This window comes from Siniperca chuatsi, linkage group LG9 (assembly GCF_020085105.1).
Source record: "Siniperca chuatsi isolate FFG_IHB_CAS linkage group LG9, ASM2008510v1, whole genome shotgun sequence".
NCBI lineage: Eukaryota > Metazoa > Chordata > Actinopteri > Centrarchiformes > Sinipercidae > Siniperca > Siniperca chuatsi.
This window is the reverse complement of record NC_058050.1, coordinates 9,950,517-9,974,122: the sequence shown is the minus strand read 5'-3', so window position 1 is coordinate 9,974,122 and position 23,606 is coordinate 9,950,517. Positions and strand designations below refer to the sequence as shown.

The following is a 23,606-nucleotide window of genomic DNA, read 5'->3' as shown; positions in this document are numbered from 1 at the left end:
GTTCACAATGGCGGTAATGTTCCGGAAAGAAAACTTGTGCTCCGGACTAGCCAGTGTTTCTGCTCATCTGTAGTCAGGGCCTATTAGGTCCCGCTAAAGGGGCTCTTTAACTTTACCCTCATGCTGTGACCACTGTTTGCCCATAATTGTGTTTTCCAGTCAGAGAGCGCTGCTCCATTATGAAAATTGTTTCTCTTTCCACATCTCTTTTTTCCCCCACTTAATCTAGTGTTATACCATGGGCTTGTAGCCTCCAAGGCTTGAAGGCATCTTTTTGAAACTGTATCTTTGGCGCCCCCTTCAGGTAACATTAGGAACAGCACGACATGGGTTTCAAATCTGCTTTGGCCTCTCTCTCATCTGTTACGAATCCCCCACACACTTTGGTCAGTTCAGCTCAAACAGTCAGAAAAGTTCAAACAGGCAGTAAAGCATCAAAGCAGTCTATTAGCATTAATATTAATATTTCTACCCTTGACTTCCATAAAGTTCCTTTGAACTCACGCCACATATATGACCTCGACTTGTGGATTTGTGTGAAATCTTAAAGTCTCAGCTTCAGGCTCTGTCCGCTCAGTGATTTTCTTTCTCGGCACAAGTTTTAACCTTGTTGTTTTGGCGAGGATAATAACTGCCCCACTCCCCAATTCCCATTCTATCCCATTTTTCCCTGTCAGCCTCTCTGCGAGTGTTTGTTCCCCGGTTGGCAGGGAGTCGGTGGCAGCAGCTCCCCTGCACCAGATGGGGCATTGTCAGGAAGTAATGAGGGGAAAACACCTGCTACTCCAGCAAACTCCACTCCTTCATTTTCAGCCATTTGACACAACATATGCAGGATACACATACAAAACCAAGTGACCATGACAAGAACAGCAGTGGGCGATGGCATACAGTTACAAATGCCTGGCACTTTGGTATGTTAGTCAATGAGGTGCCATGTTTGGTATAACTCATCTATACATGTAGGTTAATGTACTGGGGGCTGCCTACCTGATTGTTGACACTAGTGATGGGTTGCCAGACTTTAATGTCACAGATCTGCATCCTTAGGACCTTACCTGCACCAGACTAAACATTTTGGTTGCTCTGTATTCTCTGCACAGCTCCTGTATCGCCCTAAGCTGTTGTCCGGTGGCTTATCCATGAGGCACTATCAAGGTCAAAATGTCACTGTAAACTACACTTCTCTCCCTTCCAACCAGAGCCTTGTACCTCAGGGACAGCTATACTGTGTGAAATTCCTGATACATAATCTTGTCTTTTCTGGCCAACCAGTTGAAATCCCAGGACCAAAGCCCACTGGGGAGCACACAGCTTTTCACTCATGACTGACTCAAAGGCCAAAACAAAATGGTGCTCACTGACATTTCACATGCAGGAGGGCATTTTAAATTTACAACATTGTATTTTTTCCTACGGAGTGTTACATCTTTTTAAAAGTCTTTCTATTTTGGTTACAGTCTTCCTATCTGTTGTCTCTTTATTCCTGGGGTTGACCTAAGACATAAAGTAAGCAGAAGTTTGTAGAGTTGGAAAAGAAATACAAGGAGTCTGTAAAATGCTCAACAAAGGATGGCTGCAGCAGAGGCGAGCTGTACAGAGGGCTTGAATAATCAGTTTAATAACATTATCCTGGCTGTGCTCTGTGGCGCATGCACCCGTTAATGGAGTGTCATTGTTAAACTGCCGCTTCGCCCATTATTAACGACGGCCTACGGTCAACCACACACCGATAATAAAACCACATAAAACCTAACATAACTTCAACAGACAAGCGTAATGAAATTCTCTGCATTATGTGCACGGTTATGGTAATAAGCAATGGTGCTGTGGCACGGCGTTAAGGGTTACAAGGCAACAGAGGAGAAAATTAAAAAGATGAAGTTGTAGTCTATGATGGCTATTTTGGGGGGAATCAGAATAGATTAAATCTAGTTAATATTGAAGTAGAAATAGCAGTGGCTAACCGTGCCTACTCTTATAGTGGATGGCCAAAGTTTCAAGGTTACCCGACTTTACTGTTATTCTCACTGTGTGAGAGTGTGAGTCCAGTTCATGTATGTGTTTGTGAGCTGAACTGATGGATAATGGGTTTTGTGCTTAAAGGCAGATGGGGAAAAATACAAGCATGTACAGGCACAGTATACTGCGAGAAAAGGTCATTGCTTCAGAGTAAGGTCTTACAGACTGAAGGGAAAGGTTGGTAAACAAGCTGATGCAAGCCTGAGATGGCATTGGATTGAGAAGATGTGCGGCCAAGTGAGCATGCATGGCCGGCTTTCACCACGTTGTCAATACTACAACCTCTTTTGTATCTCTAAAATGGAACAAAATCAATGGCACACATGAGGACGGTAAATATTATTTTCTGAAAGCCATTTAATATCAAAGAAATCCAAAGTACATTAAATAAAATTGTAGAGTGCAATGTGCTTGAGAGCTGTCACAGTAAAGAGATTATAATAACCTTCTCACAGATGCTTTGAGCTGGCTCTGCTTTGCAAAAAAAAAGGTTGAAAGCGAAACAAATCAACACAATAAAACCTTGTCCTATCACCCAAATGGCTCATTCATAATACACAGCTGAGCAATTATGTTTGCAACAGAAAGGAGAGAATTACATGTGGAATCTTTACAGCTCTTGCAGTACACAAGACTCATCAATGTTTTGCTAAGAATGTAGCTCACCATTTTCCACACTGCAATCGCATAACTGCAGTATACGCCCACAAGCAAATCAGCTTATGTGTCTCTAAAGCAATCATTTGCCCCTCAGGTTTTTTTAGGTTTTTTTTTTTGGTTTTTTTTACACCCAGCATGTAACTGATTTTGCTCTACCTACAATCTCCAAATATCCCACTTTGCCTCCCTCCTTTCCTCCCTCTCTCCTCCCCCAATGTGACCATCCATAACCCTATACCATCTCCTCCCTCTTTAAGTATCTCCTCTATGCCATCCCTCATTTTCTGGCCACCCACTCCATCTTCCTCGTCTCTCGTTCCATCTTCTTTCCCCTCCTCATCCTTCCAACTGCCTGTGTAGTCACACCAGAGGTTGTTTGTCTCCGCAGGTGGAGGGTAGAGACTCCACACTGGTTTTGTAGATGGGCTTTTTCTGAGATCGGTCATCACTGAAGAGAGGGACCGAAGAAAAGACAGAAGAGCATGATTATCAGTATATCGACCTCCCAGTAGGCGCTAGAAAAGTATAAGTGAGGAAATTATAGACTAGAACCGAGCATTGGAATCACACCTGGCTGTTGATATGAAAGTCCATTTTTCTCTCCTTCGCTCTGTTTCTCTATTTATGCACACATGCTCATATGCTCATATACTGTACACATGGCAGCACATGCCCAGCCACAGTTGTAAGGATTAAACTTTTTCTTCTACACCACCACAAAGACACAGAAATCATGTATGACTCAGGCACTTTTTAAAAATGCTTTTTTCAGCCCATATGGAAAAGAAGTTAATGAGCAAAGCTACGTGGGGTCATGGTGCACATTAACATACTGTCAGCAACAGATTTAATGGGCCTTCCACTAATGCTCTTATCATTGTTGTAGCCTCATTTATACTTTACTATCACAGAATTAAACCTGGAGCCATTAGCCCAGGCTTTTCACAAGCAGAAAGTGTGTGGAAACACATGGAAGAGGAGAGAGCATGAAGGAGATCAAGGATGAGGTCAAGTGGGTCAGACCTACTGAGATAGACTTTAATATTCAGTGTGGATAACACCTTTTAAAACACATAACAGCACACAGGCTCTAGTCTGTGTGTGGAAAGGTTTTCTGCAAGAACACTTGGCATACATAACACACACACACACACACACACACACACACACACACACACACGCACGCACACACAAGGTGAAGTATACACCAAGGTATTCACTAGCATACACACCAAAGCACACACACACTGTAACTGAAATGGCCTTGGTTCTATCACATGAGACAGAATGAAATATTGCAGCAATAACCATATCCGTAATATAAAGTCAAACTGCAGAAGGAGAGACTGGGGCTGAGTTAAGGAAAATAGGAAGGTGAGTGTGTGGATAAAGCGGTGTAAAGAAATCAAACAGTCACACAGGCGCACACACATTTACTCGCATTCAGAGGCACGTTATCCATCAGATTTTGAACATGATTTAAAATGAAGATCACAAGTAAAGTAAAGGAATTTCTTATTATGAAAGAGGAGCAGACATGAACAAACAGTCGTTTCTTACATGGGTCCCTTGCTGGTCTTGGTCTGCTTGGCCCTGCGGCACAGGAATACACTCATGGAGAGGATGAACACCAAGAGAGACACAGCCGCCGCCGAGGTCATCAACAGGAGACGTCCATTACTAGACTCATACCAGGGGGCATCCTCTGTGGGACAGATCAGTCAGACATGAAGGGAAACATGCATCACACAGACTATGAAATCAGCAAAACTATGAGCTTCACGCCTCCAGGCAAAGCTTCTAAAAGGAAACCTCCTGTTTGTTTGTAGAAGAAAAGCGTGTCTGCCTGGAGTTCAGATGTCATACTGTCATACGCAGCAAGGATCTTCAAGAAGTTGGCTTTTTACTATTTTAAAAACTGGCTGATTATCTCCTTCATGTGCATACTTTTCCAAATTATATACAATATTTGTGGATTTCGTGGACCTTATGTGTAGTGGACAAAGTGGACAAAGATTGAAAAAAAGATTATGAGGATTTGAGGCAGCAACAAACACATGGTAGCTGGAGTCACAGGGGTTTGCACCAGGAATGTTTCCCAAAGGTTTGTAGTTCTATTGTAGTGCAACTTCAAAGCAACAGCAGTGACATGCAACATTTGCTCACCATACTTTCAACGATGAGCAAACGTTATTTCACCATTTAGGAATATTACCTTTTTAATTAGTACATGTGCTTCAGAGAAAATACTGGAGACACTGTGGAGCGCGGTGACCAATGAGTCAATTGCAGCAGTAATAAGATAACTCTACCATAATAAATAACATGCATCGGCTTAATTGCATTTTTAGAGGTTGCATAATTTCAGCGATTGAAATCACAAGGCTTATGAATCCTACTGGGTGAGAGGAGAGTGTTTAAAAACTGCAGTGCATTAACACTGTGCAGTCATCTCACAGGTCACTGATAAAGATGATGAAGACAGATGAAGTGCCGTAACTTGGATTAGCTATAATGTTGTAATGAAATTAGTTCTCCACTTGAATACAATCTTCACGTTTCATGAGAAATAAGACAGTTTGTCAGTCATACAGGTTCAGTAAAAGAAAAACTGTCACTCCGTAGACAACCATCTACAAAAGCTAATAGACAACCAGACTTCTAATCAAGGAGTGACTGTTGTCTTTCGCTTAGTATTATCATGTACTATATGTAATGTAACTATACTGTATACTTTCTGATGATGTTAGAAAGTCCCATGGGTGCATTTAAATCTCAAAAGACTATACAATATCATTTGGAACAAATAGAATAAAATAAAATAACAAAAGCACAGCAACCAATCACCTGCTCACAAATTTCAGTTTCTAATGACTCACAAGTATTTCTAACTTCTCTTAAGGCTCTGTGCTCTAGAGTGCACTTATGTTTGGCTTGCTATTTCTGTCAAAAGAGAAAAGAAAATCAAAGATCAGGTAAAATCATTGCTTCTGGTAGATCTAATAATGATCCTCTTATCCTTTAAAGTTGGTGCAGTTCTGTCATTGCCTTTTATGCATGTTATTTAAAATGCATTATGTCCTCTGGTATCATCTTGCCTATTTTCTATTGACATTTTATGTCACCTTTTTTATATGAGGTGTTTCAATAAATGTGTTCACCTCTCTTTATTACAGCATCATTCAGCGTCTTTTTCTTACTTCTTTATCATTTCTGTGTGCAGATACATTAAACCTCAACCCTGCACTACCTCCTTAGAAATTTAGGGTTTTAAAAAGGTGTCACACTTACATATGAGAACTTGTAACATGTTCATGATGACGTAATTGCACCCAAACACCTGACCTTTGTGGTCACATTTGAGTGGCTAATTTAGAGGAAATAGAACAAAATATTTTTTGGTTTTGCTTAGGAGATGTTGACATCTGAATTTCCCAACAGTTACAAAGAAAGCTCAAACCAGTTATTAGAATGAGGAAGCGAGAAACAACTCAATCGATATGAAGGACAACAGGACTTGTCCAGGTAGATCTAAAGTCTCCTCTTACCAGACAGAACGGTGATGCTGACGGTGCGTGTCTTGCGGAGTGACTCCACAGAGGGATGCTCGGCCATGCAAGTGTACTGTCCTTCATCCACCGCCCTCACTTTCCTCAGCGTCAGTGTAGAGGAAGGAAGGATCCAGTCATCCCCCTGAGAGAGAAAGAAGACATACAAGAGGGCACAGGAGAATTAGAAGTAGAAAAAATATTTTATTGGCTGGATTGTTTGCAGCCCTAAGAGAATCGACAAAGTCCTACAAATTAAAATTATGCTGAGAGCACAAGAGAGATGGAGAATAGTTAGTTGGAAAAAGAGAGAGACGGAGAGAGAAACACAGACTATCAGACATGAAGCGTATAAAAGAGAGAAAGAAAAAGAAGCGGGGCAGAAAGTGTTATTTTGGATTTGTGTATGAGTGAAAGAGGAAAGGCGGACAAAGAGAGAACGAAATAGAACAAGATAGACTGGCAATGGCAGCGGGACATAGACTGAAAGACAGAAATATCTGCTGGTGTGTGGCCCTCAGAGAACAGACCCCAAAGTCCCAAATGAAGTGTATTTACCTGAGCAGTAATCCCAATGAATGAACACACATCGACATAAGTCAATAACCCAGATAACACCATCATCCGCAAAGAATGATGCCACAACAACACACTGTTAACACAACACATAATGAGATGGCAAGGGAGCAGGATGAATTGTTGACACAAAAATAGCAGCACTATTATGAGATACAGCCCGACATGGGAGGAAACAAATAATAGGCCAAACACAAGGATTGGAAAACAAACGAATGTGGAGGAGGGGGTAAAAAAAAAAAAAAGACATTACACCATGCAAATGATTTGGCTCCTGGGAGCTGCAGCTCCTGCCAAGAAAGTCCATTTCAATTTGAATGGATCTGAATTAAGAGGATTTCCCATAAAGGCCAGGTCTGGCTAAAGCAGCATTTTGTATGCAAATCCACTGGCTCCCAAGCAGTGGCCCATTTCTGCCTCTGTCCTGCTGTCATTACCGGGGGCCAATGTGCCCACGGCGGCTGTCTGTCAAAGTGGGCCATTCTGATGCAGCTTTTTGCCCCATATCCATTCCTGTCATACTTACAGTGGGCTTACACACAGAGATAGACAAACACACACCCACAAACACACTCCCCACTAACATTTCATCTCATCTCATCATTTCCTTGAATGTGTCATTCTTTTTTTCCAAAGGTCTTGTGACTTATGTAAATGGAGAACGAGTAGATCAACAGGTGAATCCTGACTGCTGGTGCGCTAAATGATTCTGACTCCATACAGTGACGGACGTGTCAGTCATTCTTCAACAATATTCAACAAATAATTACAAAAACCTAAAGCACTACATATGATCATGTGGAGGACAAACAGTATTAGCAGTATAAAATGCCCACTGAATTGGATTTGGACTTGTAAGCCCATTTAAAACCCGGATTATCAGTGACCCTTTAACAAGCATATTAACCCCGAGCAGACTTATCAAGAAAAATAACAAAAGGGGAAACTTGGCAATTACGTCTGCCTGTTCCCTAGATATCTTCATAGCTTCATTACACCTGTTACTTGCTGGTGGCGGTAGTGGTGGTGGACACCTTGAAAGTGTAATACCATTTTCTGACCACAAGGGCACAGTGTATCTCCCCGACTCATCAACGTCTTCTTGTTCTACATGCCTATTGTCACTATGGCATTTTACACTGACACATCTTAATTTCCCTCAGGCGAGGGTTTCTTAGCTCAGTGAAGAGCCCGGTTGAATAATTCAATACTGGTTACCCAAACACTAAAAAAATCATTAGAAATCTATCCACATAATTGTTTTCAGGTTGACTGGCTCTTGTCTAGACCTCATTAAACTATTAATCCTCTGTAAGTGGGCAAGCTGCAATCCCCAGCGAGCGGTGGGCCTAAGCCAACCGGTCACTTAAATACAGAGCACTTCTTCAGAGGAGGGGATGAAAAGACGACAGGCGAGGGGAAACAAGTGGCTTGAGAAAGTCAGGGAGAGAAACAGAGTTGTGTTAGAAGAGGAGAGCAAATTAAGAGAATGCTTGAGCAAAGCAAGGAGAGAAAGAGGGACCTAGAGAGACTGGAACAAGACAGGAAAAAAATAAAGAGGTCACGTCGAAAGTGGAGGGAGGGAGCAGGAGAGAGAATGACAAGTTCCCAAAAGCATAATGAGGACACTGCCACTGTGCAAATTCCTGAGGCTTTCTCACGTCTTTATTCCAGAAATAGCTCGGCTCCTCGGATGAGCTGGCAGAGCACTTCACCACCACGTCATCCCCAAGTCGCACCTTCAGCTCCTGTGGGACACCCAGGTAGCTGGTGTAGCCTTCCCTGGACAGTGACAGCTCCCCCATATCTGCAACGCAGCAGGAATGAGGAAGCATGATCGAGCATTAAATGAAGCAAGAAATGTAATGTACGCTGACACTACCTCTTCAAGAGTTTGTGACATGACATGTGCATATGTTTGCAGTGGAAGTAGCTGGTAAACACTCAGATCTTTTAAGTATATTTGAGTATATAGGCTGAAGTATGAATGCCTCCCAGTGGTACAGACTGTACCAAGCAATCAATAAAAATGATAATAGGCTTCATCTTATCGAAGTCTTTAGAGAGGCAGTGTTGTGAATAATGGCTAATTTTCTCTTCCATCTCAATAGATGGCCCACGTCCATCCAGCTCCTGGCTTCTCTCCCTCTCTGTCTCCTTCGGTCCTTTAGTCCATTCTAATCTTTGCCTCTTATTGATTCCCCCCATGAAGCTGAGGAGCCTATCAAACCGCATCACGGTCGATTCGATGGCCACTGAGAAGATAGAGGACACTGATAATCTGACTAGCTATGCCACGGATGCCGTTTCATGCAACTGGGGATCCTACACTGATAGTTTCAAACTTGAGCCCCACCAAGAGTCTTTGTTTGCTCGGAGTGCAGAAAAAAAAAGTGAAATGACTGTAGTCAACCTATCATAGGTAACAGTCTTTGCACTGCATCTGTACTTTTTGCACTTATTTTGTTGTACACCCTCTGCAGCTGCACTGCATAGATATGTCTTGTGTTATTAAGTATTCATGTGTTTTTCTATCCCTCACTGTGAAGAAAGCTGTGTCCACAGTGTCTATCTTTACCTCCTGCTGGTTGGAAATATGAGGAAAATTACAAGGTTTCAGAGTATCTCTGTTCTGTCTTATCACCTAGACTGTTTACCAATGTACATTTAGATCTTTTTTTTTATATAATTCCTCCTTTGTTAGTAATGTCAACACTCTCAGCTGTGCCTTGCCTTTCCTGATTGGAAAGTGAAACTCAGAAGCTGCGTATCTTACTTACGTCACATTTTTATCTAGCTTATTGTCAGATTCCTGCAGAAATCTCTTTGACCACTGAAGGACACATGGTTTATTTATTTGGCAGAAAGGAAATATAGTGTCACAGACACAGATTGTTCCACATACTTTCAGCAGACAGCCCCAACACAGCTCCTACCCATATCATCCCAGGCACTCACAATGCACTTTGAAGGCCAGCGGCTGGGAGGAGTTGTCTGGCGCAGTCACATTTTCTGCGTCGGAAACACAGCGGTAGGGCCCCTCATAGAACCTTCCTGCATGGGGCATGGACAGGACTAGTCTCTCTGCAGTTCGCTCAATTTGCATCAAATAGGAGCACCAAGATCGCTCCCAAACTGGACGCCAGCTCTGTATATACTGGTGAAGGGAAAGAAAGAAAGATTGGTCATTGAAAGATCATTGTTGTGGATACTGGTGATGATAATGGCCTATTTAAATGCATATTTTGAGAACTTTGGGGCTAAATATCAGATTCAGGAGTAATGCAAAAGTAACATAATCACAGAAAATAACTTTGAGGAGCATTCTGATGGATTACATTTCATGTGTTATAGTTTTTGTAAAATCCGCCACTGTGTTGAACCACACAACAGCCAGCTGCTTGATGTGATATTTACATAGAGCTGTTGACTGCCTATCTAGAGACAGGCACTGCAAATTAGTTTAGGCTATAAATGTTATGACATGTGACAATGTTCAGGGAGCAGTGTCAGACTGTATATAAAAAAAACAACATAGTAAAATTATTAATAATTTTTCCACTAATACAAGAGTTAAATTAAGAATTAAATCACTGAGAATATTTTACATTCATTTTACAATAATTCAAACAATAACAATGAAACACTTGAGCACTTGGGCCTTTCTTACCAACCCTGCAGTGATGTAAGCAAACCCACATAATGGTGAGTGGAGGGTCCTGACCTTTTGACAAGCATAACTTCTTTCCTCTATTTCCTCTTACACCCACCTACCCATGTTCCTGTGGCTCACCTTGGAGAAGACCTCAAAGTGGACATGGCTGATGTTGAATTCAGAGTCTGAGTACATACACTCCAGTGTGATACTCTCTCCCTCCAGAACTGGCTGGGTTGGCCCTTTAATGAGCAATGTGGCTGCATGTGGACAGAGATTACAGATGCGGGTTATTGATCACAACATGAACAGGCAGGGAGCTGACCTGCACTGGGGATCTAGCTGCTGTTCTGGTCAACACTTTCAAAACAACCTCTCCCTTTTCCTGACATTTGTTTCAGGCTCCTGCTGGAAAACTGCCAAGATACTCTCAAAGTCACAATGACCACATGACCAGCAACAGGTTCTTCCACTTTACTGTCACTAGAGAGACAGCGGCAATTTGTCTTTGACTTCAGGCAAGAATTACTGCACAACACAAACAGTTTGCATTATTTCTTCACAGTTAAGATGTGAATTTTATGGAAACAGTCTCTCACATGTAAGAGAAACAGTCTCTCACACACACACACACACATATACATATACACATATATATATATATGTATATATACATACACATATACACATATATATATACATACACATATACACATATATACACATATACACATATATACACATATACACATATATACACATATACACATATATACACATATACACATATATATATATATATATATATATATACACACACACACACACACACATATATATATATATATATATATATATATATATATATATATATATATATATATGTGTGTATATGTGTGTGTGTGTGTGTGTGTGTGTGTAAAAATATTTAGCTGTTTTCTCGTCAGTCCCTTGATAATTCCACCAACATTTGCTGTTTTAGTCTGAGTCTCATAACCACCAGGGGAAACCCATCAGTGTGACAGATGAGAAAATAAAGCGGTTTCTCTAGAGGATAAACAAACTCAGAAGCAGACACACACACACAACCAAGTGAATATGTTTGTGAAAAAATACCAGAAACAGACTTGAATATTAAACCAATAGCTCATTTAAGAAACAATAAAATTAAATGTTTTGTTTTGTATAACATAAAAACATATTTACCATAACTGCCATGAATCAGGGCGACCACTGCGACAACTAGAAGTACTTTCATGACTGTGAAAAACCTTTTCAATATCAGAAAAATGGCGTGCAGTCCTGCGCAGCTTCTAATCTGAAATGAAAGTTTCCTCAGTATTTATCTATAATGTGTGGGTGTGGCTTTCAGTCTTCTTTTTTCAGGAAGTGGGCTCAAAGTACTCTGAAATTCTGAAAGCACAAAGAAACTATCCATCCAAATCATTATATAGCTAGAAATAAATTGCTCAATAAGCCCTATTATATGTCTACGGTCTTATGACTCTGTTTTGCTGAGCAGTATTTACGCCTGAAATATTGTTTGTGTGAACTGTAAATGAAGAGGCACTGAGCTGCTCCGAATCCGATAGGCTAATCAAATTCAGCCAGTGCGTCATTTGTCTCTAAGGGGAGTCGGGGCTATCACGTTTTCAGTCTCAGCTTGTTGTTGATGTCAGTATTTTTCTGAGCAAATTCAACAGAATTCGCCAGAAAGCTTCGGAATATCCCGCTGTGATATGTAATGCGGAACAAACAATCTTTTAACGCTTCATTTGCTGTGACGTTTGATTGATTAGCTGTTAACCTGAGCTGGACAGGAGACACAATCGAAAGAAATTCAGTCTGTCAAAGGGTCTCAGAGATCATTTGCTGTACGCCGACTTAAAATGCTTACGGAGTCATCTTTTGACTATCTGACCTGCCCTCGTATTTCACTTTCATTCTATGTATGCGTCTTGCTGCAAAAACAATGTGTAAAATATTTAGGTATTTATGTATCAAAAACCATACACAGACTTACATTTTTCTTTTAAAAACTTTGACTATATTTAACCACTGGCTGCAAATTAGGGACCTCTTTATTCTTGGGAGAATACTTTTTCTAAGTCAGATGTTCTCTCCCACTTTTTCTGTACTGTATTATCTCCTTATGTAAATAACAATCACTGCTAAGGATATTAACTACTTTATATTATTAGGAAGAATAAAGAAAGCGCTCTGAAGGTGGTTTGGAGGTATTGCACAAATCTTAAAGTAAACTGGCTGTAAGATGTCTTAATGAATATGACTTCTTAATGTATGTCATTCCAAATAATATTTGTATAAATGTTGGTGGTTTGCCAGAAAAAAAAATACTTCTTCAAATTGTCTTGGCTGTATGAACACGCTTTATTGTCGTTATTTGTATATATTTGCTTTTATTATTATTATTGTTATTAGTAGTAGTAGTAGTAGCCTAGTAGTAGTATTAATGGAATAGGCATCTGCGTATTGAATTCATGATATTCAATTACCTGTGTCTTTGCATTGTTTTTGTTTTGTTTTTGTTTGTTGTTTAATTGAAGGAATAATAAAAGAAAACATTCTACACCATTTATGTCCCTTTATGTTTATCTAGCGTTCACTGCACCGTATCCACTGCGACCAGAGGTCGATTTTAGTAAACAAATCAATTTGTTTAATCCTGGTGTCGTTCTACAAAATATCCAGCAGATGGCAGAGAAGAGGCCTTATGTTGCCACCGGAAATAGACACAAAGAAAGCGGAAGTAGTGAAAATTTGCTAGGCGATTTTTCTAGCTGTGTAGAGTCAATTTGAGGGAGTCTTTTTGTATTAAACTCACTCATTGTCGTTGCAACGACATCGAAACATGGACAGATAGTGTTTGTTTAATTGGGTAAGTTGACAGTTTAGCTCGTAATTTTCGAATGCAGCGTGCATAAAGCCGCGGCGCTGGGTTAGCTGCTAATGTTAGCCTGTCCGGCTAAATTCAAAGCTTGATAGCTGCTATTGTTTTTAGCACATAACGTTATGTTAAGGTCCGTATCTTACGCGTTTCCTTTATTTGTTGAAGCTGCGAAGCCACTTAGTAGTTTCCTGACTGTTTTTTTATTTTACGAGTGGGCTGTTATTTTGCTAACTTGGTTAATATTTTGAACAGCGTTGTTTTACGGCTAAGTTAAGTGTCTGCATGTGTCGTGTAGCTAATAGTAATAATGATAGTTAACTATTTATACTACACCGTTCAAAACAAAGTTACTAAGTGATTTACAGGGGAGAAAGATTAAACATCCGCCCTACAATTAAGTAAAATCGGGCGTAAAAAAAATAGAAAATGAAAGAATCAAATAAACAACAGTAAAATAAACAAAATGAGCAGATAATTCATATTAGGACTGGAAAAACAAAACTTAAGACTAACATTAATAAATGGCTTTTGCATAAAGATTCTGCAAGCAGGTTTATCAACCTATTTTGTAATTTCTTCCTGTTTTCCCCAGATATACGGACGTGGTCCCTGTAAAGGATAATCCATCATATCTGTGCCCAGTTCTGTCACTTAGGACTCTGACACATACAGGCGCAAACAAACAACAGTTTTGCCTCTTGTGAAACGCCAGAGTCCCTCCACTTTTCCTGTGCATCCTAGCATGGCTAACAGCACCGCAACAGTAGTGAAGGCTCTGCAGCCTGGACCTGCTGGGAGAAGTAGTCCAGAGGGATCTCAGGTCAGTATTTTTTTTATTTATTTATTTTTTTTTACTCACCAAACCCAAAGATGCTGTTGCTGGGCTGGGTTGCTGCACCAGCATCTGTATAGAGTCCCGCTGACTTGCTTTCTGGATGACTGCACACATACATGAATCACATAATGTAGAATTTAAGCAGTAACATTTCCCTTGCAAATATGAGCTCCAAAATTGTTTAGCATTTAGCACTACATTTCATATAGAGATGGGTGACAAATTAAAGGCAGAACTAACATGAAGTGTCTTAGTATGGAGTCAGGCCACCACGAGCCTCCAGAACAGCTTCAGTGCTCCTTGTCAAGTCTGTGGAGGGATGAACACCATTCATACAATACAAGATATTCCCTCATTTATATATACAACCTTTTATTTAATCAGGTAATGTCATTGAGATCAAGATCTCTTTTGCAAGATAGACCTGAGTACAGCACATAGAAAGAAAAACAAACATAGCCAGACACAACAAAAGGACATATAGCATCAGAGGCAGTCACCGACATCATTAAATAGATTTGAAGATAAGTTTATATTATATCATTTGGTCTTATGGAGATGGTGATGGAGAGCATTGTCTTACATGTTGGTCCAAAATCTTCCATAGGTGTGAAACTGGGTTCTGGTGACTGTAAAGGCCGTAGCATTTTATTCACATAATTTTCATACTCACCAAACCATTCAGTGAGCCCTGGTGCACAGAAGGATCTGCATTTTATATGTTGCTTTTATTCAGGTTTTTTCCCCTTTAATTTGTCTCACTTCTGTACTTCATGTGCGTGTTAATTTAATTTTTTTTATAATTTTGATATTAGCCCAGGTTGTGCAGTTTTTCTACCAGACAAACAGTCTACTAATTACAGTCCCACCGGCTCCACAGTCGTTATGACATTGACCATTAATTCATTAGTAAGAAGAACTAATTCTCAACATCAGAGCTATAAAGTGAGGGACAATCCCACTGTGAAATTTGCCTTTTTTATATCTTGTTATCCCTCCTCAAACGATTAGATTATACATTGTCGTTGGTCTTTTTGGAACCGTATCGTATTTGGCATAAAGATTTTATTTTTACATATGAGATCTTTTATAAATATCAGTGTCAAAATCACGTTTCAGCCTCATAACCCATTTTGTGGGCCTTGACTTTATATGTAAAAAAAAAAAAAAAAAAAAAAAAAGACTTGTGGGTGCCCTGTTGTCATTTTTGCATTTAGGGCTGTCATTAGACAACTATATAGAGCACACAACATCTGCACACCTGTGCTCTTTTGTAACTGAGTGAATGGATACGTCTGCTTTCTTTCCAGGTGCTCAGTAAGAAGAAGCTTCAGGACCTTGTGAGAGAGATTGACCCAAATGAGCAGCTGGATGAGGATGTTGAGGAGGTCTGTCAGTGGTTTTAAATGCAGTTTCAAATCTGTACTTTTCATAAGCATAGTAAACAAGTAGAATGTTTGGTGTGAAATTAATACCACTTGCATCCTCCATGTTCTTGTTGCTGTAAAGCTGCCCTAACCTATTGCTGCCACATCCATCATTTGGAAATCTTGAAATCTATTGAAAGTCTGGCTGCATAATAAATGGTGTGAGCGGCTGAAAATATGAGGGATTTTCCAGCCGTTGTGGAATGTTGCTCTCCTTTACTGAACACGATTGATGGTTTTCAAAATGTCTGTCTCTTCTCAGATGCTGCTACAAATTGCAGATGACTTTATAGAGAGTGTAGTGACAGCGGCCTGTCAACTGGCACGCCATCGCAAGTCCAACACCTTGGAGGTGAAGGATGTTCAATTACATCTTGGTAAGTTGCTGGTGGCTTAATTTTCAGGGTTGTAACACCTAATATTTTCAAAAGGGTGTGTTTAGTGTGTCTCAAGTATAAAAAAAATAAAAAAATCTCAAGAATACATGATATGATGGTCAGCCTGTAATTACTGGGGGATAATGGCTTTCAAAAATGATTGTCTCAGGAATTACTATTGAAATGATGGCGCATATATCATGCAGATTTGATGTGTGAATTATTCATTTCTTAGCCCAAAATGTTATCTCATGAATTTTATCCATAATGATATTTATGTTCAAATATGATAGTTACGGGGCACCCCAGTAGCTCACCTGGAAGAGCATGTGCACAGTGTACAAGGATGAGTCCTTGCCATCTTTCCTACATGTCATTCCCTCTCTCTCTTCCACATTTCCTGTCTCTCTTCAGCTGTTATATCAAATAAAGGCTAAAAGCCCAAAAATAATCTTAAAAAACAAATATGACTGTTACTTTGAATGTAAAAAGTTATTTACCAAACTTTTTGTCAATTTAAGAAAACATAATTTGTGATAATTTAAGGGAGCAGATTTATTCCTTTTGAATTTTACAAAAACTTCTGACAGTTGGCATCTCAAAGGGAAGCCTTCATGGATGTATGTGCTGTAGAGAAAATACAAAAAAAACATGTTTGAAAATGTTCTGCCAAAAAAACCCAGCATGTTTTCTACCCTTGAGTTAAAGTAATTTGTGTTCATCTCCTTGAGTGACTGCAAACATTCAGTCATAAAATGCAAGAGCTTCCTGAGAAATTTAGTTTTAGAGTAACATGGCAACCAAATCACTGACAGCTATGTTGTCATCTCTGCTGCTTTGCTCTGTTCAGTTTAAAGCACATGCAGAATGATAGCCCTGATAGCAAAAGTGTTTTATGTCACTGAATATCTGTTGGGACTCCTGAGTAGTTCATACAGCTGGTGTCTTGCTGACATTGTACATTGCTTTTCTCAGAGCGCCAGTGGAATATGTGGATTCCTGGTTATGGCTCAGATGAGATTCGGCCGTTCAAGAAGGCTTGCACCACAGAGGCTCACAAACAGGTGAGCAATAGAAGGCTTTGTTTCTGTTGGACATGTTACAATATTCCTATTAATACAACATGTAGAGTGTGCACAGGTAGAGAAACATGACAACTGTTCATTAATAATCTTGTATTTGTCAATATTAGTGATTTGTTTTATATTGTAATGAACACTGTTTTTCTTCTGTCTTTGTTTTTATTTCAGAGAATGGCGCTGATTCGCAAGACAACCAAAAAGTAACAAGACTGTACACCAATAAGTTGTTCCCACTCTGTGTATTGTCTTTTCTTTTTGTTCTTTCCTTTTCAACTGGGATTTGTTGGGCTAATGAAGAAGAACGAGACGGTTTGGGTGGGGGTATATATATATAATTTTTTTTTATTATAATTTTTTTTTTTTTACATTAGATAGTGTTTCATCGTCATGACTCCCTAACTTTTGAGTGTTTTGCCAGCACTATCACACAATAATGTAATTCTTGTCTCTGATTCTGTTTTGTTGCCATTAAGCTAAGCCTGGCAGAACTATATTCATTGCATTTTTGTCAATAAACATTTACTGGAATACTTTTGGATTATGACCACTGCTGTATCCAGTTCACCTTTTGATACTCTAGAACATTTGGATGTGATTGTCTGCCTCCTTAAAATTGATATTTGTTGTCATCTTACCAATAATAGATAATCATAACCATTGAGTATGTAAGAAATTGTGGCTTCCCTGTTTTTCCATTCTACTCATACAATGTTGTTGATTATAGTTGGGGGTTGTTGGTTTTTTTTTTTTGTTTTTTTAATAAATAGAGGGTCTATAATACCAGATTCCTACTGCAAATGGTGGCCACAAATACAGTAAATTCTTTGTCTCTGTTGTTAGACATATATGTGCTGTTCTGTATTGTTACTGAATGTAGTAGGTTTTATTAAATTAACACATTTCAACCATCTATGTAAATTTTATTTTTACTTTATATTTCTGCAAATTGCATCAAAATATTGATAGAAGTAATGTTCCCAAGATGTTGACTTTTCACAATGTCAGATAAAAAAATTAAAAAAAGACATTATCAAACACAAAGACGTCTTGGAGTATGGCATTTGTTGCCAGACTGATCTGAGAAAAGGTTAGCCAAGGGTTATTCATGCATAGGAAAGGGTTCTATTTGAGTTTTTAGGGAAGGATTATACCTTGTAACTAGTGTAAAACAAAACGCACTTCTTCACTTATTGCCATTGCCTGCTGTTTTTAATCTGACTTTTAGTAGCAAAATCAATTGTCTGCGTTTTGGTTGCAGAAGCACAGGAGGCTGTTCATCTGCCAGATGAACAGTAATTGCAATAGAAACCTCTCACAACATTTCAAAAGAACAATATCCAAAGACACCCTAGAGTTTTTATTAAATTAATTTCAACAACAGCACCTGAAAACAATCACTCACTTATGGGATGCTGTGCAATTATTGATGATGCAACAAAGCTTTTTCCAGACAACTACTCAGGCCCAAAATATTAATTCACATAGATGGGTGATGTTTCTAATCTCAACCAGGGGACCCAATACCTTAACTGCTACCACTCATGGACAGAATGAGCAATATAGACAAGAATCACTAATATATGTCCAGAAATGGGTTCTGAGGAAAAAGCAGAATGTCCTTATAGTGCAGTCGTTCCCAACCTTTTTGACCAATGCCTACTTACAACCCCTCATTACAAGTTACGACCATAGGGTGGACATGAGCAGTTTGACTAAAGATACATTTTTGACTCTGAAAGAGATAAAAAGTAAAAGCAAAAATAAACAATTGTAACAAAAACATAATTTTTCTTTTTTAATCATCTTCTGACCCCTCAGATATATCTTAAGACCTATTGGGGCATCAGGACCCCCAGGTTGGCAACCACTTTTCCACTGTACAGGTCTCGAGGTCCAAAAATCAATAATAGAGAAGATGTGATCGTATCCCATCCTTGTAGATTGAATGCGGTGGTGAAGCAGTCACATCTGGCACCAATGGCTTTGGCTCAATATGTCATCATTACAACCCCTGCCCTACTGAACTGAGGTAAGAAATAACCTCATCAGTCCATGTTAGTCTGGTCAGCTGTTGGCCTAGCATCTTACATAAGAGAGCGTGAACCTCTCTGTCAACTTTTGGTCATATGAATACAAAAAACTATAGATTTTGCAATTAAACAGACAAACAGAGTTTACAGCTATGCTAGCAGCTTTGTGAGGCTGAACTAAGGCACATTTTGAGCTAAATTCTAGCAACATTCAAACTCACAGTGATAATGCTAACATGCTGATGTTTAGCAGGTAATATTTATGAGGTTCACCACCTTAGTTTAGCCTGTTAGCATGCTAACATTTGCCAATTAGCAGTAAACACAAAGTACAGCTATGGCTGATGGGAATGTCATTAGTTTTGCAGCTATTTAGTCACAAGCCAATGTATAGGGCAAACTGAAATTTTGACAGATGATGGCACTAGATTTAAAGTTAAGGGACCTTCAACACCTGTAGCAAATTTCACAGCAGTCCATCCAATAATTGTCGAGACATTTCACCCAAAACCTAATGTCAACCTGCTTGTGGTGCTAGATGAAAAGTTTTAGGGTTTATAGCTATTTTAGTCTGAACCAAAATGGTGGACCGACTGACTGACTGACCAACCAACATTGCCACGCCGCTATCATGGCTAAGAATAACAATTACACAAAACCTTTATTTCTAAAGTTAAATCTTCACTCATTTCAGGAATGTCAAAGTATTGTAAATACAAAATCCCAAAGTGTTTCCTCAAATGAGTCTCTTACATTACTGGTTAAGATTGTATCTTCACAACAAAGGTGCAAAGTGCAAAAAATGCATTTCAAATCTGTGTGTTTCATGATGGTCCCGTTATTACAGTAAAATTCCACCACAAGTCCAACTTCCTAGGCTGGTTTTGGTTCTACAGTAACATGAGTGCATATGGGTAGTAGTCCACAATTTAATCACAGCACTTCTTGTTGTTCTTGGGGGCTGTGCTGGGCTGTGCCAGGCCGGCTCTCTGTAACTGCAGCGCCTGTGGTGCAGTGCACTTGACTCCATCCCAGCCCTCTTGCAGCTCTACCTCTCCACTCAACAGACCCTGGTAAACCCGACGAGTGAGCAGCTCAAAGGCGTCCCTCACGTTCTGACCTGTCTTGGCAGAGGCCTCCACATAGGGTATCCCCAGCTGTCCGGCCAGTTTCTCAGCCTCTTCCAGGCTCACCACCCTCTCCCCCTGAGCATCTCGGTCACTCTTTTGGCCAACCAGGACAAAAAGAACCTTATGCGGCTGCACTCGCTCGCACACCTCAGCATGCCACTCTTTAATATGGTCAAAGGAGGCTCGGTTGGTCATGTCAAACACCAGCAGGCCTCCGACAGAGTTGCGATAATAGGAACGGGTCACTGACCTGAGGAAAAAAAGAGACATGGGAGAGAAAAATTAGGAAAGAGGAAGGAGGTCTGAATTTTAGCACATGAAAACCTCCCTACGCTGTCACTGGGTAGTGCAGAATTCAGACTTTGCTACCAACTTATTTCCTGTTCCAGTGAGTAAATAATCAGCTGATTCTCTGCACTGTTTGAGTTGAGCTATTTTTTTAGATAAGCAGATTGACAAAGAGTCTGTTTCTTTGTAAGAAATTGATAACCACTGTTTTTCTCACCTTAATCATAGAGCTGTCAAGAGGTACGTAGTTCCCCTATGAGTCACTGAATGTTTAAACCAAAGGAAAGGTTTGGTAAAGAGTCCTCCCAGCTGCCAGTTGGTAAAAACTTACTTCTTCATTAGATAACTTCTTTATGAAAACAAACCGGATTTGGCTGAACTTTTAGCTGACTCATATGGGATTAGCAGGCTACAGATACCATGCAGAGAGGAAGTAAACACAAACAAGCACAGTTTGCAATTTGCTACGGTTCATTCAACTGGAGAACTGAAATAATGAATTTAGAGACAGAATGAAACATGTTACTCCTAGTGTTTTCGTTAAATATGCTCGGCAAGAAGAATAATGCCTTTTCAAAGATCTGCCATTTCTACTTTAAGCATTACACATATTGCATCTCTGTACACATTGCACACTGATCTTGTGAGGGTGACAGGGTGGATACACAGTCATAGCTGAAAGCAAACACTGATGTACAGCGCCGGTGTAAATGGAATAACCAGTGGTAGTTTATTTGGATAGTATATTTGCATGCACACAGATCATTCCTTTAATATTCATTATAAGAACTGTGTTCTTTGTTTTACTGTCTTATATAAAAAGGCATAGACCAGTGCTGTGCTACTAGGCCTGGTGCACAAAGAAGGCATTTAGATATATTAAAACTAGGGTAGGTAACGTTGGAGAAACTACCAAGAGACAGCTAGATTTTGAAAGTATCCAACCGAAAAAATCCCACCCCCTCCTGTCGAACCTCCCTCCAAAGCCACCTCCAAAACACATTTTCATGCGCAATGAGTGCAGGGCAGAGTGCGCGCAGGTAGACAGGCAAGTAGGCTTATTACAGGCCTGCGACATCGACAGATATCAGATTTTTTTTCCCCCAGAGTATTTGATTTATTGATTTCTGTCGGGATGTAAAGAAAATTTCAACAAATATAACAGAAAATGCTACCGACATTACCTACGCTAGCTTTAAGACATCCAGTAGTGCAAAGAATCAGAAATCTGCATTTGGAGAGGTGTTAAGCTATGACTGGCTCTAATGTAAAGACAGACACCTTGTCCCCATTTGTCACAAGATGGGCTCATCCTCACCTGAACCTCTCCTGTCCAGCTGTGTCCCAGAACTGCAGCTTGACACGGACCCCCGGCTCCACCTCCAGGAAGTGAACGTAGAAGTCTACACCCACCGTCTGGTTGATGGACTCCAGGAACAAATCTTCAGTGTAGCGCTTCAGCAAGGAGGACTTGCCCACTGTGGAGTCCCCCAGCATGATGATCCTGAACTGGTACTGCCACAAAGTGAGGTCCATTGTTTCTGGTAGTGGGAAAAGAGGGATGAAGACAGCTTGCGGGAATACAGAGGGAAAGAGAGAGAATAATACGATATACACTGCAGGAATTATAAAAAGGGGTTATAAAGCAGGTTAGGTATGGTTGAGGAGGAATATACTGGACAGCCTAGATGGTACCATGGTGGTTGGAGAAAGAGAGAAAGAAAGAGATGAACGCTGTTAGAGACTAGCAATCCCACACCAGCTTGCCACCAATTGGTTCCCTGTCTTTGATACTCCAAATGTTGAGAAACAACCACAGCAGCCACTCCGTATAAATCTCACAATCAGTAGAGCAGTCTATGTTCACAGTGATCACAAACTCCTATGTCGTTGATGGGAAGTCCCTCAGTCTCATTCCCGTGGTGGTTCGTCACAAAGTAGATCCCAGTATCGCTGCAGTTCTCATCTGATTTGCTGATCTTAACTGCTATTGTAAACATGTGCATGAGTGTGCTGTGCAGGGGTGTGGACTTCTAAAGTTTGCCTGTTGATACTTGACAAAAGGTGGGGCAAGAGCACAAGGACAGGGGAGGAAAGGGAGGGCCAGATGTGGGAGTGGGGGGGTTACGGAAGTAGTAGCTGCATTTAATACCATGTCAAGGCAAACCGTGCAGTTTTCACCAGCTCATAGCTACATGTCATCATTAACAATCATAGAAAGTGAGGGTGGGCGACTGTTTGCCCATACAATTTGCAGCTATGCTTATCACTCTGGTCCTGTCCGTTGAGTGAATATTGCTACCTAAAACGGGAAGTTGATAACAATGCAGCTTTACATTCCCTGGGGAACGCTAGGAAAGGCTCGGGATATATAATTCATTTTCTATAATATGTTTGTTGGAGGTTTAATGCTATATTTACATTAAATATTTTAGTGATGACTACATGAATTTAGTCATTGTGGCTATTTTAGTATTAAACGTGGGTGCCAGTCATTAAACACTAGAGTACCATATTAAAATCAGAATTCAATTATAGTAAACCAACATTTAGACACTGGCATCACTCCCAAATTGATTGAGCTTTTTTAAATATGATAATCACTAGACAACCACTAAATCTAAGTAATTGTGTTCTGCTTCTGTAAAAGGTTTGTTTACATAATAATTTCAGTAAACCTTAGCTGCTACCTTTTCATATTGTGGGGTGTAATAAATAGGACAGTGTCTAGAGCCTGCTAGAGTGGCTTTAGACTTTTTGTTTTGTATATAAATAATTACACTGGGAACCAGTGATTTCAAGTGATGCCAAAATACACTGAAAATAGTGCTATCAGTGAAGACAAAGTTTTTCAGTCACTTTAAGACATGTGAGAGTATCAATGCATGTCTCTTTACAATTTTGCTTCAAAGTGTCACACAGTTGCTGGTAAAAAGCAGAACTTGCTGATTCTGAGCTCTACTAGAATAAAAGCCAGATTGTCAAGATGAATAAAAATATATATATTTAGAATTAACACACATATTGTATCACACATGTATCATAAATATAAATATGGCATGGTT

At 39.9% G+C, this 23,606-nt stretch overlaps 3 protein-coding genes across 6 annotated transcripts; 1 reads left to right on the top strand and 2 right to left on the bottom strand.

The window, feature by feature from the left end:
• Window positions 1-2,359: 2,359 nt before the first annotated feature.
• si:ch211-79k12.1 (uncharacterized protein LOC568891 homolog) lies at window positions 2,360-11,985 on the bottom strand. The gene is made up of 7 exons (XM_044208740.1): window positions 11,668-11,985; window positions 10,600-10,721; window positions 9,765-9,963; window positions 8,468-8,613; window positions 6,231-6,375; window positions 4,243-4,387; window positions 2,360-3,130 (listed from the first exon to the last, which is right to left on the bottom strand). The coding sequence occupies exons 1-7, from the start codon at window positions 11,717-11,719 to the stop codon at window positions 3,043-3,045; spliced, it is 897 nt and encodes a 298-aa protein (XP_044064675.1). The 5' UTR covers window positions 11,720-11,985; the 3' UTR covers window positions 2,360-3,042.
• A 1,216-nt stretch (window positions 11,986-13,201) lies between these two features.
• Window positions 13,202-18,003, top strand: taf12 (TAF12 RNA polymerase II, TATA box binding protein (TBP)-associated factor). Its single transcript, XM_044208734.1, has 6 exons — window positions 13,202-13,360; window positions 13,965-14,192; window positions 15,518-15,595; window positions 15,897-16,011; window positions 16,987-17,075; window positions 17,262-18,003. Exons 2-6 carry the CDS (start codon window positions 14,115-14,117, stop codon window positions 17,295-17,297), a joined length of 396 nt encoding a protein of 131 aa, XP_044064669.1. The 5' UTR covers window positions 13,202-13,360; window positions 13,965-14,114; the 3' UTR covers window positions 17,298-18,003.
• Window positions 18,004-18,429: 426 nt separating this feature from the next.
• Window positions 18,430-22,638, bottom strand: rab42b (RAB42, member RAS oncogene family). 4 transcript variants are annotated; one of them, XM_044208731.1, is made up of 3 exons: window positions 22,237-22,638; window positions 21,860-22,082; window positions 18,430-20,503 (listed from the first exon to the last, which is right to left on the bottom strand). In XM_044208731.1, exons 2-3 carry the CDS (start codon window positions 22,075-22,077, stop codon window positions 20,053-20,055), a joined length of 669 nt encoding a protein of 222 aa, XP_044064666.1. In that variant the 5' UTR covers window positions 22,078-22,082; window positions 22,237-22,638; the 3' UTR covers window positions 18,430-20,052. The 4 variants fall into 4 exon arrangements, with proteins under 4 accessions (XP_044064666.1, XP_044064668.1, XP_044064667.1 ...); XM_044208733.1 differs by having other exon boundaries at window positions 22,301-22,637; XM_044208732.1 differs by having other exon boundaries at window positions 22,384-22,636.
• Window positions 22,639-23,606: the final 968 nt, after the last annotated feature.

Excerpts from the sequence above, each read along its gene's own strand:
- rab42b (XM_044208731.1), bottom strand. The coding sequence starts at position 22,077 with ATGGACCTCACTTTGTGGCAGTACCAGTTCAGGATCATCATGCTGGGG. Across the intron at positions 20,504-21,859 it reads GCTGGACAGGAGAGGTTCAG|GTCAGTGACCCGTTCCTATT; the intron begins GTGAGGATGAGC and ends TTTTTTCCTCAG.
- si:ch211-79k12.1 (XM_044208740.1), bottom strand. The coding sequence starts at position 11,719 with ATGAAAGTACTTCTAGTTGTCGCAGTGGTCGCCCTGATTCATGGCAGT. Across the intron at positions 9,964-10,599 it reads ACTTTGAGGTCTTCTCCAAG|TATATACAGAGCTGGCGTCC; the intron begins GTGAGCCACAGG and ends TCCCTTCACCAG. Across the intron at positions 3,131-4,242 it reads AAGACCAGCAAGGGACCCAT|TGATGACCGATCTCAGAAAA; the intron begins GTAAGAAACGAC and ends CCCTCTCTTCAG.
- taf12 (XM_044208734.1), top strand. The coding sequence starts at position 14,115 with ATGGCTAACAGCACCGCAACAGTAGTGAAGGCTCTGCAGCCTGGACCT. Across the intron at positions 14,193-15,517 it reads GTAGTCCAGAGGGATCTCAG|GTGCTCAGTAAGAAGAAGCT; the intron begins GTCAGTATTTTT and ends CTTTCTTTCCAG. Across the intron at positions 15,596-15,896 it reads TGGATGAGGATGTTGAGGAG|ATGCTGCTACAAATTGCAGA; the intron begins GTCTGTCAGTGG and ends GTCTCTTCTCAG.